Source organism: Macaca mulatta, chromosome 11 (assembly GCF_049350105.2).
Source record: "Macaca mulatta isolate MMU2019108-1 chromosome 11, T2T-MMU8v2.0, whole genome shotgun sequence".
Lineage (NCBI taxonomy): Eukaryota > Metazoa > Chordata > Mammalia > Primates > Cercopithecidae > Macaca > Macaca mulatta.
In genome coordinates, this window is record NC_133416.1 from 130282533 (window position 1) to 130301087 (window position 18555).

At 46.6% G+C, this 18555-nt stretch overlaps 1 protein-coding gene across 2 annotated transcripts in view; it reads right to left on the minus strand.

Annotated features, from left to right (window-relative positions):
* Positions 1-9812, minus strand: part of VPS37B (VPS37B subunit of ESCRT-I) — a 33012-nt gene extending 23200 nt beyond the window's left edge. For both annotated transcript variants that reach the window (XR_013401646.1, XM_001099814.5), the window contains exon 1: positions 9643-9812. Coding sequence is in view for 1 of the 2 variants with exons in the window: in XM_001099814.5 (XP_001099814.1) it covers positions 9643-9753 (111 nt within the window). In the remaining variant the exon portion in view is untranslated. The remainder of the gene's footprint in view (positions 1-9642) is intronic.
* Between the last annotated feature and the right edge of the window lie 8743 nt (positions 9813-18555).

Genomic DNA, 18555 nt, shown 5'->3' on the forward strand with positions numbered 1-18555 from the left:
CTCATCCCCTCAAATCCATCCTTCCCCTGTCTGCCAGATGCATCTACATAAATGGTGAGTGTGACCAACCACAGCACTCCCTGGCTTAAATCCTCCAACGGCTCCCTGCCTAGAGGATCAAGCCCAAGCTCCTTAACAGGGCATATGAGGCCATGTGGTCCCTGGCTGCCTCTTGGGCCTCAGCCCCTACTACGCCCTGCCCTGGTTCTCCAGCAATGCTTGTAATATTCCTGTGCACATACACACTCTCGCTCTGTCCCAGCTTCTTCCCTAAGTGCCTTTGTTCCTCCCATATGCCTGGGAGCCCTTCTCCCTCACTACCTGGCTAACTCTCAACTCATTCTCTGAATCACAACTTATGAGTCATTCATCTTCTCCAGGAAACACTCCCTGCTGACCCCCCACTTCCAAAGGCTACTGGATCTCCCCCCACCAGCATGTTGGCCTCACTACTGGATCCCCCCCCACCAGCATGTTGGCCTCACTACTGGGTTTCACGGGTACCCTGTACACCTGCATGATCCTAAATGATGAAAACTATGTGGTTTACTGGTTTCACATCCCCCAAGTGGCACACCACTGGTGCTCCGCAAAGGCTGGGTACATGAATAAACTTCCTGACCTCAGTCATGTTCACATTAATGAAAACTGCTGTCTGATGGCAAACATTTTAGCCCACTTTTTTTTTTTTTTTAGAGACAGGGTCTCACTATGTCATCCAGGCTGGTCTCAAACTCGTGGGGCTCAAGAGATCCTCCCATCTCAGCCTTCGGAGAAGCTGGATATAAGGTGTGAGCCACCACACTCAGCGCTGATGACAATCATTAATTAGCACTATGTTCCTCTACTATCCTAGACACTGGGCTGCAGATACAAATATAACCTCGAGGTGCCATCAGTTAACCTTGGAGATAATAAAAGGTTTGATTTAAAAGAAGCATTAGTTATAACACTGCTTGAAATATAACAAATTATTCAAATATCCACTTTTCACATAAACCCTTTGACAAAGTATATTCTAGAGACAACAAAGCTAAGTCACCTCTCTACTTTCATTCTTTGCTTGGAAGAAATTCTACAAAGACCCTTCCTCTGCTTTTGTATCACTGGGTAAGACATCATTTCCAATGATGAAATTTGAAAACTCACATGGCTGGGGAAGGAAATAAACCAACGAGAACTCTTGTCTCAGCATGTTCTGAGCGCCAGTGATTACCTACGAGTGGCTGACACACGGTCTTCTAGATCACCTCCCACTGCGTACTTGGCATGAATAGCAACATTCTGCTACAAATACTGTAATCGAAGCCAAACAGGCAACAAGGCTGGCATTCCTCAGCTCAAGAGCACAACCACTCTGCATACAACCGACCGGTGAGGGTCAAACAGTGCAGTCTACTTCTGGGTTCCTCTTCCGGCCAGTCTCTAACAGGATGTTAGGTCATCCAACTTGTTTCTCTCGTTTCTCCAATCCCTTCCATGGCACCTCTTTCCTTCTCCCAACCCACTAATAGCTCCTAGTGGCCTTTCAAACTTTTATATTCTTCTTGATTTCCACAAGCACTTGGAGGAGAGTGGCTCGAATTTCTATCTCCAAGCAAAGCATTCTCCCTGAGCTCCAGAACCACACTCCAACTGCTTGCGGGACAGAGCCCTGCCCATCCCTCATGCTCAGCCTAACCCGGCCTCAATGACTCCATCCTTCCTGCACCCCTACTGCCCCTCCCCTCCCCACTCACCAGAGCCCCATCTCCTACTCACTTCCACTTGAAGCCCGGTTATCACCACTCACTCAGCAGCACTCACCGGGCACATCCTGGGTGCCAGGCACTGTGCTGAGTGCCAAGGACAAAAAGACAAACATGACAAAATGCAGCACCCAAGCCAGTGGGAGACACAGGGAAGTGACTTACAAAATGTGTGTCAAATGCCACAGGAGAGGTATACAAAGAAGCTAAGGGACCACGTGCTTGTGACTGAGGTGGGAAAAGCACTTCAGAAGGTCAGCAAGAGAAGGGACATGAGAAAGGGAGTCTGGCCAGCTGGTCCGAATACCTCTCCCAGAGCCCTAGCTCAAATCCTAATTTCTTCCTAACCTCCACTTCCGAAGCCAGCCTGGTCCTGCCACGTCAAGCCAACTCACGCTCTGCTGCCAGATTAACCTTCCTAAAGATCAGTTTCAGGCCGGGAGTAGTGGCTCATGCCTGTAACCCCAGCACTTTGGGAGGCCAAGGTGGGCGGATCACCTGAGGTCAGGAGTTCTAGACCAGCCTGACAAACGTGGAGAAATCCCGTCTCTATTAAAAATACAAAATTAGCCGGGCGTGGTGGCGCGTGCCTGTAATCCCAGCTACTCGGGAGGCTGAGGCAGGAGAATCGCTTGAACCCGGGAGGCAGAGGTTGCGGTGAGCCGAGATCGCGCCATTGCACTCCAGCCTGGACAACAAGAGTGAAACTCCGTCTCACAAAAAAAAAGAAAAAAACAAAAAAAAGCAGTTTCACCTGACTGCTTCTCTGCTCCAAAATGGTCATGAAGCTCCCCGTTTCCTCCTAAATTAACCACCACGGGGCGCACACCCTGACACTCTCCCTCACCAGCCCTATTTCTTGTCATTTCTCTACACACAAGTACATGCCACCTGGCCAAAGTAGATGAGAACTCGCTCATTGGACAACCCGTCCCTGCTTTCCTGCCTCTGTGCCTGTGTCACTTCCTCCCAAGCCCCCCCATTTTTGTCCACCAAAGACCTACTCAGAGAAATAACTAATTCACGACAGTGGGCATGGGGAAGAGCACACTGAGGGCAGAGCACGAGGCGGGAGGTTCCACTGGTTGGCAGTGTTTACTTCCTCAGCTGGGTGGCAGGTACACAATGTTCCTTATTCTCTGTGTCCTCTGGTAGGATATTATCCTATTTAATAATTTATTTTCTTAACGCTTACCTACCTATCAAAGTCTGTCTCTTGTTTTGTGGGGACGTAAGTTAGAAAACAAAGTCTGCCTCTTGCATCAGAAACATAATGCAGCCAGAGAGCTTTTTCATCTGAACTTCAATGTCATTTAGAATTCACATCTGGCTTTTTTTTTTTTTTTTTGACAGTCTCACTCTATCACCCAGGCTGAAGTGCAGTGGCATGATCATGGCTCACCACAGCCTCAACCTCCCAGGCTCAGGCAATTCTCCCACCTTAGCCTCTGGAATATCTGGGACTACAGGTGTGTGTCACTACGCCTGGCTAATTTTTTTTTTTTTGGTAGATATGGAGTTTCGCCATATTGCCCAGATTGGTCTCAAACTACTGGGCTTAAGTAATCTTCCCACCTCGGCTTTCCAAAGTGCTAAGATTACATCCACTGCACCCAGCCTGGCCTTTTTCTTATTCTCTTTTTAAAAAAAACTGTGGTAAAATATACATAAAATTTTCCATCGTAACCATTTTTAAGAGAACAATTGACAGTTCAGCGGCACGGAGTACATTCACATTATTATGCCACCATCACCACCATCCTCCTCTAGAGCCCTTCATCTAACTGAAACTCCCTATTCCCTCTTGTATTGTAGACATCTCTGTATTTAGTTTATTCCCAAATTATAACCTAGGGATTATGTCCCACTTGTGTATCTATCCTTTACAATGCCCTGCACATGGAAGTGTACAATAGCTGTGGAACTGAAATGGAATCTTCCATTTGGGCATCAAGGAGACCACACCTTTCAGCTAACAATAATTATCTACCAAGTGTTCACTCTGTGCTAAGTACGGTATTAGGCAGCTTACATACTGATTTCATTTAATCTACCCAACAATGCTATGAAAAAGTTATTGTTATTTTCTCCTTAATTTCCAGTGAGGTAACTACAATTAAAAAGACTAAATACTTGTCAAAATGTCACACTGCTGGTATCAAAAGCCAGTTCTGACTCTGACCACTGTGGAATGCCACCCCCACTGCACTTTTAGCAAATGCACAAGAGCAACTAAATAAATTGATCAAATTTCATCTAAGCTAGTCTACATATTCTGAAAATTGCATCTTAAAAAAAAGGGAGCTGGCCTCTACTGAATGCTTCTTCTGTACCACTTCTGTTGTGACATTTAGCCTTACAAGTACCCTAAAAGGCAGGCATATTATCCTTCCTTTACAGTTGAGGAAACTGAAGCACAGGGTTTAAGTCACTTAAAGAAGGTCACACAACTCAGCTCCGTGCTTTCCATGAAATCTTGATGCTTCACTTACCGATAAACTGGCATACAACTGAATTTCAGTAGATATTCCTAGGCACAGTAAATTTTTTACTCACGTAAAAGGTCCATGGAAAAGATTTAAACGTAAAAGTTGAAGCCTTTATAGGTACATAATGATTATACAACATGGATAAAAAACTCCAGTAGTATTATACTCAGAGTGCAAATCTTAGCTTCTAAAACACAGTCTCACCAGGATTCACAGTGTGTTCAGGAGCCGGTCTCTGGATTTAAAGCAAGGTCAATACGTTTCAATGAGCCATTATGATTCATGCAGTAGCTTTCAGCCCCACACACAAATCACACCCGAACACGCCTTAGGGAAACAGCTTCTTCCAGACCAGAGCTCTTTACTTTCTACAAAACAATCTGTCTTTCAGACCCTCAGCATTTTTTCACACAGGCATGGGCATTTTCAAGCCATGGGAACAAAGATCCCCAATTTGAATCTTTAGTGGAATCTTTAGTTAGCAGCAACCAATCAGCACTTCCTCAGAAAGCAGAGTGAAGAAGTGACTCAAGAGGTCCGGTTTAGTTGCCTAATCCCGTAAGCGACAGTTCCTTTTAAGGGTGTGCCCTGCAAGTCCAATGGGGTTAATGTGGGCAGATGAAGGCGCATTCCACTGCCATGTAAAAATAACTTTAAATAAAAATAAAATACATGCATATGAAACATCAGCCTGCAGCACAGGCAAGAGCATAAGATCATGAAGGATATACTACATTTAGGGAATTGCATAATGAACAGGAGGAACAGGAAGAGAGAAACTGACACAGGCCCAGAAAATGAGACTGTAGCTCCGAAATCATGTTCACTACTTAAACTGCACTGAAACTCACACGCCACAATTAAAACAATGTAAGTGAAGCCTAATGAACAGCTGCACTTAAACCTAACAGCGAATGCTTTCAAAACCTAGCCACATTTTCCAGCCTCCACAAAATATCCCCTCAGGCTTAAAGAAGCCTTACTCTACAATTTAAAACACTTCCTTCTGCCAATTAGAAAAAAAAAAAGAAAGAAATCCTTCAGTTCAGGTTAAGAGATTCTACGCTGTGAAAGGCCTGTTTTATTTACCATTTCATCCTATACCTACTCAAATACATACTCATTTTGACCACAGAAAGGTAAATGTTTGGATGGGCATGGTGGCTCATGCCTGTAATCCCAGCACTTTGGGAAACCAAGGCAGTAGGATGGTTTAGGGCCAGGAATTCAAGAGGCAACATAACAAGACCCCATCTCTACAAAAAAACAAAAATAAAAAATTAGCTGGTGGCGGTGGGGTGCAGTGGCTCATGCCTGTAATTCTAGCACTCCAGGGGGCCGAGGTGGGCGGATAACCTGAGGTCAGGAGTTCAAAACTAGCCTGGCCAACATGCTGAAACCCTGTCTCTACTAAAAATACAAAAAATTAGCAGGGAGTGCTGGCGGGAGCCTGTAATCCCAGCTATTCGGGAGGCTGAGGCAGGAGAATCGCTTGAACCCGGGAGGCAGAGGTTGCAGTGAGCTGCGATCACGCCACTGCACTCCAGCCTGGGTGACAGAGTGAGACTCTGTCTCCAAAATAAATAAATAAATAAATACACCTGGTGTCAGCGTGTATCAGTAGTTCTAGCTACTTGGGAGGCCGAGGCAGGGGGATCGCTTCAGCCTAACAGTTTCTAGCTACAGTAAGTTATGATCTTGCCACTGCACTCCAGCCTGAGGAACAGAGTAAAACTCTTTTTTTTTTTTTTTTTTTTGAGACGGAGTCTCGCGCTGTGTCACCCAGGCTGGAGTGCAGTGGCGCGATCTCGGCTCACTGCAAGCTCCGCCTCCCAGGTTCACGCCATTCTCCTGCCTCAGCCTCCGAGTAGCTGGGACTACAGGCGCCCGCCACCACGCCCGGCTAGTTTTTTGTATTTTTAGTAGAGACGGGGTTTCACCATGTTAGCCAGGATGGTCTCGATCTCCTGACCTCGTGATCCACCCGCCTCGGCCTCCCAAAGTGCTGGGATTACAGGCTTGAGCCACCGCGCCCGGCCAAAACTGTCTCTTAAAAAAAAAATTAATTTTAAAAAAAGGAAAAGGGGCCGGGCGCGGTGGCTCAAGCCTGTAATCCCAGCACTTTGGGAGGCCGAGACGGGCGGATCACGAGGTCAGGAGATCGAGACCATCCTGGCTAACACGGTGAAACCCCGTCTCTACTAAAAAATACAAAAAACTAGCCGGGCGAGGTGGCAGGCGTCTGTAGTCCCAGCTACTCGGGAGGCTAAGGCAGGAGAATGGCGTAAACCCGGGAGGCGGAGCTTGCTGTGAGCTGAGATCCGGCCACTGCACCCCAGCCTGGGCGACAGAGCAAGACTCCGTCTCAAAAAAAAAAAAAAAAAAAAAAATTAGCTGGGTGTGATGGCACACACCTGTGAGCCCAGCTATGCAGGAGGCTGAGGCACGAGAATCACTTGAACCCAGAAGGTGGAAATTACAGTGAGCCGAGATTGCACTACTGCACTCCAGCTGGGCAAAAGAGCAAGATCCTTTCTCAAAAAAACAAGGAAAAGGTAAATGTTGTTTAGGCTAATTGCAAATCATAATTTACTCAACATTCTTGAAATGGGATCCTAGTAACTTTCAGGATGATCTGGTATTAATGATTGTCAGTCTTCTTTCAGAAAGAGAGAACTATTAATACAAGTGATTAATTATTGCAATTACTTTTTATTGAGCCCTACTGATGGGCTGTGTTAAGTATTAACAGGCACTATCTCACCTGATCCTCACATTAACTCTATAAAATAGGTATTACTGTCGTCCTTTTCCAACAGATACTCAGGCAGGTGAAGTGACTTGCCTGCAATCACACAGCTGGGTAGCGGCCAAGTCCAGTCTGGAGTGTGTGATTCCAAAGCCAGAATGTTCTTTAACACGCCATCGCAAATGTTCCATTTGGTCAACAGTGGACAGTTCATAAAATATTTTCTTCTATTGTGTCTCACAATCACCCCCAACATAAGCCAATGCATAGCATTACCAGGTGAGTAAAGCTACCATGAACAAAAATTTTGGTTGTTCACATTACACCCATTCCCTGAGAAAGGCACCACACATGACCAGGACAACAGGATTGACAGTGATCCTCCCTAGGTGAGCTAAGATATTTTGGTTTTCAAGTTGTTTCCGTGTTTTAAAAGCACTACACCCAGAAAAGCAAACTACTGCTGAGTAATTTAACGTGAATTATGCAGGCTTATCAAGTGGAGTCACTCAGGCCTCAATACTTCTCTTGGGTATTCGGGTATGAAGGTCACTTTTACTCAAAAAAAAAAAAAAAAAAAATCCTGCCAGATGAATTTACCTTTCTCTTTAAAAAATGAGCTTCAGGTTCTGAGGTAGAGGAAACAGGTGAGGTTGTCCCTAACAGCCTCCAAGTGAACAGAATGAACTTGATTCTTTCCACAATCTTCCCTCCACTAAATGCAGTTTATTTCTATTAACGTTCCAACAAAGCTACAGTACTCAGTTCTTACTGCAACGGAATAGTCACATATACCAAAATAACTTGTAGGCAGTGTTACACATTAGAAAAATATACCTATCATTTTATTATTAAACCAGAAAAACCCTGCTGACAATCAACAAAAGGTCTCCCAGCAACTGAAAAGCAGAGAAACTAAGCAAAGATTTTTTCTTTGGAGACATGAAACTCATTCAGCTAAGAAAGATGGATTTTGTCACTTATTCTTCTCCAAAATGGAAGGTGCCACATGGAGACCATAAACGCGGTAAATTGCATCTTGGAGCAACGTTATTATGTGCCAAGTTACAAAGCCCATGAATACAAGGGGTGTATTAATGGAAAGACTGATACCATCTTACTACAGTGGCCTCTCTGTAGCTCCGGACAATGATCTGTTGAGGGTTTTCCAGGGATTTTGAATGTGCAACCTCCATACAAGCTCTCTTTTAAGGGGGCTGGCTTGGTGCTGAACAATCCCTCTTCGGAAAGAAAGCCAAAAGCCCCCACACGGGCTCCTGGGTGAGAGGCTCAGCACGGTAGGTGTGGGAAGGCTCAGACTTCGGAGACAAAAAGGAGTGGTAGGTAGGCCAGGAAGAGCTGGGATTAGCCTGGGCCCACCTGCCTGGAGGAGAACCAGACCCATAAGATCAGACTTTCCGAGAATGAGTCCAAATTGGTTGAGAGAAAGGGAGCACACACTGCAAATCCGCAAGGATGAAGTCAGCTACCCCAGAGCAAGCCACACCTCAAGGTATGAAGGAAGATAACCAGAAACAGGAGCTGGCACATGCCTTCCAGGGGCTGGGCAGGGTCTGACTCTCAGAGGTGAGGGTTGGCAGCCAGCCCCAAACCCCCATTTTATCTTCTTCCTGAAACAGCTCCAGGAACCTTCCTTAGTCTCAGACACGTGGGACACAGTGGTACAAAGCCAGCCACAAGAAATTTCCCACCTTCCCTTCCTCGGTGGAGGGGGCAACCCTTAAAGAAAAATGTATCCTGTCGCCACCCTTAGGCCCATCCACGAACCCCCATAACTCTGCTGGGGCCACTTCAAAAGAAGTCAGACTCCAGGGGCACTCTTGGGACCCCTTAGATACAGGGAACCTTCAAACCTTACCCTGGCTATGGTATGACCATGGACTCCCGCCTCCAAACCCTGGGGACCCTCGCCCAGCCCTTAAAGCCCCTCAGAACCACCTCCCAGACTCAGCTACAGACCCTCGGCCACCCGAACCCATCTTGGAACCCTCAATCCTCTCCTAAGAGTCCTATTTGGCTAGTCCACTCAGTCCCCCAAAACCTACTCTGATCCCCTATAGCTCCCTCAGTCCCCCTGGATGCCCCCAACCTTTCCTCTCAAAGGAAACCCCTCAACCTCTACCAGATCTAGCTATTGGTTCCCCTCAATCACCCCCAATCCTCGCCTCCGACTCAGCCCCTATTACTCTCCCCTCTCCTCCTGCCAAACCAATCTCAGATCCCCCCAATTCCGTCCTCTCCCGCCTAGACCCAACAATAGCACTCTAGTCCCCAAATTCCCATTCCAGGCTCCCTAATCTCCATTTCAGACCCAGCCTTAGGTCCTCAGCCCCGCAAAACCTTGTCTCAGGACCCCCAATCGGCTCCCCAAGCCCCTTCTCAGGACCCTTTTTCCCGCCTCCGCCCTAGTCTCGGTCCCCCCAGTCCCTCAAACACCCTCTCAGGCCCCCTATTCCTGCCTAAGCACCAGTCGCGGCTCCCTGGCTCCCGAACCCCTCCCCAAGCGCCCCCATTTCTAACCCAGTCCCTCAACACGACCGGAGGCGCCGCGGTCGCCTCCGCCTCCGGCCACAGCTCGAGGAGCGAACCCCGCTCGAGGCCCCACAGACGCCGCCTTAAGCTCAGCACGGCTCACCTCCTCCATCTTCTGCACCATCTCCGTCAGCTGGTCCTCGTCCTCCAGCAGCTCGTTGAGCTGCACCAGCGACAGCCCGGCGAACCGGGCTTCGCTCCCAGCGCCCGCCATCCCCGCGTCTCGGCCGTCGCCACCACCGCTCCGGTCACCAGGCTCCACCGACCGGAAGCGCCGCCCTCAAGGGCCGCCCCCCGCGGGGGGGGCACGTGACGCCAGCCCTGGGTCGTGACGTCATCATTGTGCGGGCGGGCGGACGTGACGTAAGTGTCGCGGCTCGCGTGAAGTGGATTATCAGGGACAGTCGGGACTTCTAAAGGGGGAGGAAGGGCCCTATGATTGGGCTGTGACGCGTGACCGCATTAATGACGTCACTGCGACTCAGGAGAGTGCGCCATGAGGTCATAAGAGCCTTTTTCCTCCAGGAAGAGAGATACTGTGATCCAGGGAAAACCTGCAGTGGGAAGGAAGTTACTGCAGCCTGTGAGCCCAGCCGGATGCAGGGAACCCAAAAGACGGATACTTAATGGGGAAACAACTTTAGTTGTCATTGGTTCCTTGGAATTGTGGAGCTGCCACATCATTCATTTAACAAATATGTTTCGAGACCTACTCTGTACTGAGCATTGAGTATACAGTTCTGAATAAAGCAAAACGGACCCCTGCTTAAATGGAGCTAACAGAATGAAAGAGGACGCAAACAAAACAAATAAGTAAAATAATTAGGAGATCACAAATAAGGGAATGTGCACTGAAATAAGAGAATAAGAAGACCTTTAGGGTAGTAAGAGATGGCACTTGCAGTGAAGGTGGCGTCTAAGGAAATGTGAAGGATGAGAAGGGAGGAACCAGCCACCATTCCTGTAGGAAGCTCAAGGCAGCAAAACCAGCACGTGCAAAGGCCCTGAGACAGGACTAGCTTGGTGCATTCAGGAATGGACAGAAGGCCAGTAAGGCTGGAGCATGTGAGCAAGGACCCATTGAGTGGCCCTTTGCATCACCTCAGAGGAAGGTGCCCAGACTTCCAGGTGGACCAACCTGTGCTCTTTCAGAAACAACACGATTTAGGGTGCAGTCGCTCTCAGTCTCCTAGTTATCAGGAAGCCTCTTAAGATCCAGGAGCCCGGGAACTCATTATCCTACTTTGGAATCTGTCACAGTTCTAACTGGAAGAAACCTAAGGCTGAAGTTAACCATGACAGCCCCTAATTTTACACATAAGAAACTGAAGCCCTGGGAGGGAGAAGTTTTTTGGGCTTTTGCTTTGTTTCTGAAAATCAAGTAATTGGCAGGTCTCCTGGCTCCCAGTCTGGCATCCACAACGCTGGCATCATAACACACTGACCTCGTCGCATAACTCAGCCCTGAACACAGTCGAGGCATTCAGCAAATGCTTATCGGCAGACTTAGGGGCTTTGTGTATGAAGCTGATGCTTCTGCAACTCCATGGGTAAAACATAAGGTCTAGTGTTCTCCATCCATACGTTAGGCTGGGCTCTGCCGACCTCTTCTCTCCTTCCAGCCTGTTGTACTAAGGGCTCATGTTTGCAGAAAAATGATGACAGTTAACGGAACTATTGTTTTTAATTTTTTTTATTTTTTGAGACAGAGTCTTGCTCTGTCATCCAGGCTGGAGTACAGTGGTGTGCTCTCGGCTCACCTCAATCTCTGCCTCGTGGGTTCAAGTGATTCTCCTGCCTCAGCCTTCTGAGTAGCTGGGACTACAGGCTTGCGCCACCACGCCCAGCTAATTTTTGTGTTTTTAGTCAAAATGGGGTTTCACCATGTTGGCCAGGTTGGTCTTGAACTCCTGACCTCAAGTGATCCGCCCACCTCGGCCTCCCAAAGTGCTGGGATTACAGACCTGAGCCACTGGACCTGGCCAAAAGAACTGTTTCATATGATCTGTAAGCTAAAGGTTTTTGTTTGTTTGGTTTTGGTTTTGGTTTTGGTTTGGTTTTTTTGAGACGGAGTCTCGCTCTGTCGCCCAGGCTGGAGTGCAGTGGCGTGATCTCAGCTCACTGCAAGCTCTGCCTCCTGGGTTCACACCGTTCTCTTGCCTCAGCCTCCCGACTAGCTGGGACTACAGGCACCCGCCACCCCACCCGGCTAATTTTTTGTATTTTTAGTAGAGATGGGGTTTCACCATGTTAGCCAGGATAGTCCCAATCTTCTGACCTTGTGATCCGCCCTCCCAAAAGTGCTGGGATTACAGGCTTGAGCCACCGCGGCCAGCCAAGCTAAAGGTTTTATTGAGCTCAAAAGGACACTCAGTAGTTTTCTTCCTTCTAACTTGTTATACTTGGTGAAGAAAGATGGCTCTGAGGAGGAAAGGACGGAAGTGGGAAGGAGATGTAGGAAGCTGGTGTTTCTTTTTTCCTTTTCCTCTAGCAGAAGCATAGACCTGTCAAATTGAGAATAGTAGCTCTATTTCTAGGAAATCCTCTCTACAAGGCTTAAGATGTCCAGGAATTTCTCATAGTCCCCACAGAAGGTAAGAATAAGGTTAGGGGTCAGAGCTCTCCAAAACTGGCTTCAGAATGGCATACCCATATACAGTGACCTCTAAAGGCACTAAGTTTAAACAAGGCTCACTTGCCACCCTTGCCCAGTCCTTTTATAACTCTTCTCATACCTGCTGTCTGCCACCAACCTATTGGAGTCATATACCACTTCCTTTGTTAAACAGAGCAAACCACAAAATCGTTTTGTTTTCTGCTGCTCTAAAAACTTCTTGTCACTCTTAAAAGGGGTTGAGAGAAGAAAAGAAAATGTCAAAGCTTCCTCACGTCAGTGTTAAACCTGTCAATTTAGTGCATGGGTGGATTTGCATGTCTTTTTCCTCTTTTTGCTTGGCCGATATTTGGGTTTCTTTATGCACCTACATCTGCCTGTAATGCTTGTGGGTTAACTAAGATTTTGCTCGGATGAATCAAGGGCAATGTATGCATGTGCCAGAACTCCACTCTCAATGGGAGCATTGTTGCCATCTGAGCAATGACTCTCCTGTTGCACAATATTGGGAATTGTTTGGCAAGCATGCTTAAAACACACACACACACAACCTTCGCATAGTTGAACCTGAAAATCTTCTAGCCTTGGGATTAGAATTCTTTCTCTCCCATGGGCATTGGTAGATTTATCCAGAAATAATTTCCAGTTTGAGAGGCTGGGAGAAAACATTAATAAGAAGGTGTCCATAGCATAGCACACATAGCTACAAAACTATGTATGCGCATTAGAGGAATTATTCCCCCAGGTGTCAGGTGGAATGGCCATGCCTCTGTGGGGACTCACAGCCTGATGTCAACGCCATGTCACTGTCATGTACTAATACCTACATGTCCAAAATGACCTACATACTAGTCATCCAGAAAAAAGAAGTATTAGATACAGTCTCTGCTTTGGAGAGGAAGAGAAGATACACAAATATAGAATAGTATTTTTTAAAATTATATTTAGGGTTGATGTTATTTTGGTGTGTTACAAAGGTAGGGGTCCAGGCCCGGTGTCTCAGACCTGTAATCCCAGCACTTTGGGATGCCAAGGTAGGCAGATTGCTTGAGATCAGGAGTTCAAGACCAGCCTGGCCAACATAACGAAACCCCATCTCTACCAAAAATACAAGAATTAGCCGGGTGTGGTGGCGTACGCCTGTAGTCCCAGCTACTTGGGAGGCTGAGGCAGGAGAGTCACTTTGACCTGGAAGACGGAGGTCTATAGAATGGTCATCGGAAGGGAGGGCAAATAAATGACCATTATTATGAGAACTTAAATGTCCAACAGTATGGGAATGGTTAAGTAAATTGTAGTAAATCTGATCAGTGGTATATTTTCAGCCATTAAAATAAGATACACAAAGACTATGAAGCTATGTGGAAAAACCAACGTGAGTTAAGGTACAAAGGCAAAATTTAAATGCGGGCTGGGCATGGTGGCTCACACCTATAATTCCAGCACTTTGGAAGCCTGGGGTGGGAGGGTCCCTTGAGTCCAGGAGTTCAAGGCCATCCTGGGCAATAGAGGGAGACTCTGTCTCTATAAAAATAAAATTAAAAAAAAAAATAGCCAGGCCTGGTGATGCATGCCTGTGGTCGCAGCTACTTGGGAGGCTGAGGTAGGAGGATTGCTTAGGCCCAGGAGGTGGAGGTGGCAGTGAGCTGTGGTCGCACCACTGCGCTCCAGCCTGGGCAAGAGATTAAGACCCTGTCTCGTTCTCTCTCTCTCATTCTGTGTGTGTGTGTGTGTGTGTGTGTGTGTATGTGTGTGTGTATCACATATATAATGTGTATACAGAATGTGATTATCATGAACAAGCTATATTTCTATAGGACCAAGACTCAAGGGTAACAAAGTGTTTAAGTTGTTAGTGGAGCAGTTAGTAACTTTTTTCTTTTAAGGTTACAACAATGCTTGTGGATTGAAGTGTTTTGTTTTGTTTTGTTTTTCTTTTGAGACAGAGTTTACTCTGCCGCCCAGGCTGGAGTGTAGTGGCATGATCTCAGCTCACTGCAAGCTCTGCCTCCCAGGATCAAGTGATTCTCGTGCCTCAACCTCCCAAGTAGCTGGAATTACAGGCACACGCTACCATGCCCAGCTAATTTTTATATTTTTAGTAGAGACGGGGTTTCAACATGTTGGCCAGGCTGGTCTCGAACTCCTGACCTCAGGTGATCCACGTGCCTCAGCCTCCCAAAGTGCTGAGATTACAGGAGTGAGCCACCACACCCGGCCAAGGTTTTTTTTTTTTTTTTTTAACTAAAAGGAAGAAAACCAATATAACTAAATAAATGTAGCTGCTCACAACCTCAAGAAAAAAAAAGATTTTATTAAATATCACTGGTTGGCCGGGCGCAGTGGCTCACGCCTGTAATCCCAGCACTTTGGGAGGCCGAGGCGGGCGGATCACAAGGTCAGGAGATCGAGACCACGGTGAAAGCCTGTCTCTACTAAAAATACAAAAAATGAGCCGGGCGCAGTGGCGGGCGCCTGTGGTCCCAGCTACTCGGGAGGCTGGGGCAGGAGAATGGCGTGAACCCAGGAGGCGGAGCTTGCAGTGAGCCAGGATCGCGCCACTGCACTCCAGCTTGGGCGACAGAGCGAGACTCCGTCTCAAAAAAAAAATAAATAAAAATAAATAAATAAATAAATAAATATCACTGGCAAAACCAAAATGGTTACCAACAAAAATAATAAAATCCCGCAAACCCAAACTTATGTGCTGCACCAACCCACAATAAATAAAAATGTATTGGGTAATATGCCGTGAAACAGAGCAGGGCAGATTTTCACAGCCCGATTTCCACTAAACTCCCTGATGGAGTGTTACTGAAAATTCACTTTTCTTACTATTTACTTAAAGGAAGATGGGGGTCTTAATCTTGCTCTTTTTTAAATCTCTTAACAAAAATGCTTCTGTTTTGCATCCTTATTTCATACCTAAAAAAAGGTGATAGGCCGGGCGCGGTGGCTCAAGCCTGTAATCCCAGCACTTTGGGAGGCCGAGACGGGTGGATCACGAGGTCAGGAGATCAAGACCATCCTGGCTAACACGGTGAAACCCCGTCTCTACTAAAAAATACAAAAACTAGCCGGGCGAGGTGGCGGGCGCCTGTAGTCCCAGCTACTCGGGAGGCTGAGGCAGGAGAATGGCGTGAACCCGGGAGGCGGAGCTTGCTGTGAGCTGAGATCCGGCCACTGCACTCCATCCTGGGTGACAGAGCGAGACTCTGTCTCAAAAAAAAAAAAAAAAAAAGGTGTTAAAGCTATTTTTACCTCTTGTGTTGATCACCCCAGCCAGGGAGAACAATTGCAAGACCACTTAACTTTTGCTTCCCTTATGAATGATTTCTCTGGTCATCCCTAGAGAGAACCCCAACTGTCGGCCGGGCGCGGTGGCTCAAGCCTGTAATCCCAGCACTTTGGGAGGCCGAGACGGGCGGATCACGAGGTCAGGAGATCGAGACCATCCTGGTTAACACGGTGAAACCCCGTCTCTACTAAAAAAATACAAAAAACTAGCCGGCCGAGGTGGTGGACGCCTGTAGTCCCAGCTACTCGGGAGGCGGAGGCAGGAGAATGGCGTGAACCCGGGAGGCGGAGCTTGCAGTGAGCTGAGATCCGGCCACTGCACTCCAGCCTGGGTGACAGCGCGAGACTCCGTCTCAAAAAAAAAAAAAAAAAAAAAAAAAAAAAAGAGAGAGAACCCCAACTGTTTTCAAGTCCCAGAACCTTGCTTTCCTCACTAAAATGGCCTTCAGAAAGTGGCCCTGCAGCATTTTTTGCCTGATTTGCCTTGACACTGCAGATAAACCACAGAGACAACAGCCTGTTCTCTGCTTATATGCATTGTGAAAAGCCTAACAGTTTCAAGAAGATTAGGTTCATCCACCAAGAAATTAACTCAGCTCTAACATTCAGTTTGAACCCTGACAACGTTGAAAACCCTTACATCTAAGTGGTTATAACACTTGAGTTGGTTTACACATGGGTAAAACTACAGGATTTCCAGGCATTGAGTTTGCACATTCTCTAGAGAGAAACTAGAAACTGAAACCCTCTCAAGGTGGTTTTTTTTTTTTTTTTTTTTTTAAGGAAACCTTTATAGGTTTTTGTTTGCTTCTTTCTTTAGTTATAAAAGTACTTTGCATCTTGAATTTCTTAACTGAGTCATGGGCTTATTATATTATTCTCTATTCCTTTTGATAAATTTGAAGTATTTATAATAAAATATACAAATTAACATCCAAATACTTAAAAATAACATTTGTTTACTGTAAAAACTGTCTAAACAGTGAGAAGTGTGTAAACTGAAAAGTTAACAACAAACCCTACTGAACCCATATCCCAGAGGTAGGTCGCCACAGTGATCAGTTCTGCTTCTGGTTCTAGAATTTTTTTAAAGATAAACATGTAGGGGCCAGGCGCAGTGCCTCACGCCTGTAATCCCAGCACTTTGGGAGGCCGAGGCAGGTGGATCGCCTGAGGTCAGGAGTTTGAGACCAGCCTGGCTAACATGGCGAAACCCCATCTCTACTAAAAATACAAAAAATTAGCTGGGTGTGGTGGCGGGCACCTGTAATCCTAGCTACTCGGGAGGCTGAGGCAGGAGAATCACTTGAACCAGAGAGGCGGAGGTTGCAGTGAACGGAGGTTGCAGTGAATTGAGACTGCGCCATTGCACTCCAGCCTGGGTGACAAGAGCAAAACTCCACCTCAAAAAAGAAAAACATGTACATAAGTTAACTTTTCATTTAATAGAAGTGGGATCTTACTACTCTACAAATGGCATTTCAGTACTGTAGTTTCGGCTATACCACATTCTTTTTAACTGCTGTATAGTATTCCAGAGTGCATACTGTGGCATGCATGGATGCATTTAGTTATGAGACAGGGTCTCATGTTATAGCCCAGGCTACAGTGCTGTGATGAGATCATAGCTCAGTGCAGCCTCAAACTCCTGGCCTGAAGCAATCCGCCCTACTCAGCCTCCTGAGTAGTTGAGACTACAGGTATGTGCCACCACACCTGACTTACTGTGACATTGAGATTTCTCTTTGTCTGTACAATATGCTGTGAAAAACATTCTTGTGTACATAATATTTGTATTTTAAGACTATATGTAGGATAATTTCCTAGAAATTGAATCACTTTTTTTTTCTTTGTTTGAGACAGGGTCTTTCTCTGTTGCCCAACCTGGAGTGCAGTGGCACAATCTTGGCTCACTATGACCTCAAGCTCCCGGGCTCAAGTGATCCTCCCACCTCAGCCTCTTGAGTAGCTGGGACCACAGGCACACACCACTATACCCTGCTATTTTTTTTTTTTCTTTTTGAAAGACAGGGTCTCGCTATGTTGCCCAGGCTGGTCTGGAACTCCTAAACTCAAGTGATCCTCCTGCCGCAGCCTCCCAAAGTACTGGGATTACAGGCGTGAGCCACCATGCCAGGACTTCTTTTTAATTTTAAAAAATTAAAAAGATCCTTGGCTGGGCACGGTGGCTCACGCCTGTAATCCCAACACTTTGGGAGGCCGAGGTGAGTGGATCTCTTGAGGTCAGGAGTTCCAGACCAGCCTGGGCAACATAGCGAGACCCTGTCTTTCAAAAAGAAAAAAAAAAATAGCAGTCAGGCCAACATAGTGAAACCTCATCTCTACTAAAAATATAAAAATTAGCTAGGCATGGTGGTGTGCACCTGTGATCCCAGCTACTCGGGAGGCTGAGGCACAAGAATCTCTTGAACCCGGGAGGTGGATCTCGGCTGCAGTGGTGTGATCTCAGCACTTTGGGAGGCCAAGATGGGAGGATCTCTTAAGCCCAGGGTTTAAGACCAGCTTGGGCAACATGGAAAAACCCTATCTCTACTAAAAATACAAAAATTAGCTGGACGTGGTGATGCATGCCTGTAATCCCAGTACTTGGGAGACTAGATGGGAGGATCACCTGAGCCCAGGAAGTCGAGGCTCCAGTGATCATGCCACTGTACTCCAGCCTGGGCAACAAAATGAGACCCTGTCTCAAAAAAAAATTACCTGAGTATGGTGGCACATGCCTGTAGTCTCAGCTGCTTAGGAGGCTGAGTCAGGAGGATTGCTTGAGCCCAGGATTTGGAGGCTGCAGTGAGCTATGATTGTGCTGCTGCTTTCCAGCCTGGGTGACAGAGCGAGACCCTGTCTCAAAATAATAATAAAATGTCATAAAATAAAATTCAAACAGTAGATAAGGGGGTCAAACAAAAACCATTAACAACTTGTATTTCCTTCCAGAAGTTTTTTCAATGCTTGTTCAAGCAACTATATTCATATCCAACCTCCTACCCACTTACTTTTTTTTTTTTAAAGCAAGAGAGATCACACTCTACTTATATGGAACATGTCACTTTGCAATCATATAGCTAAGGACAAACCAATATGACT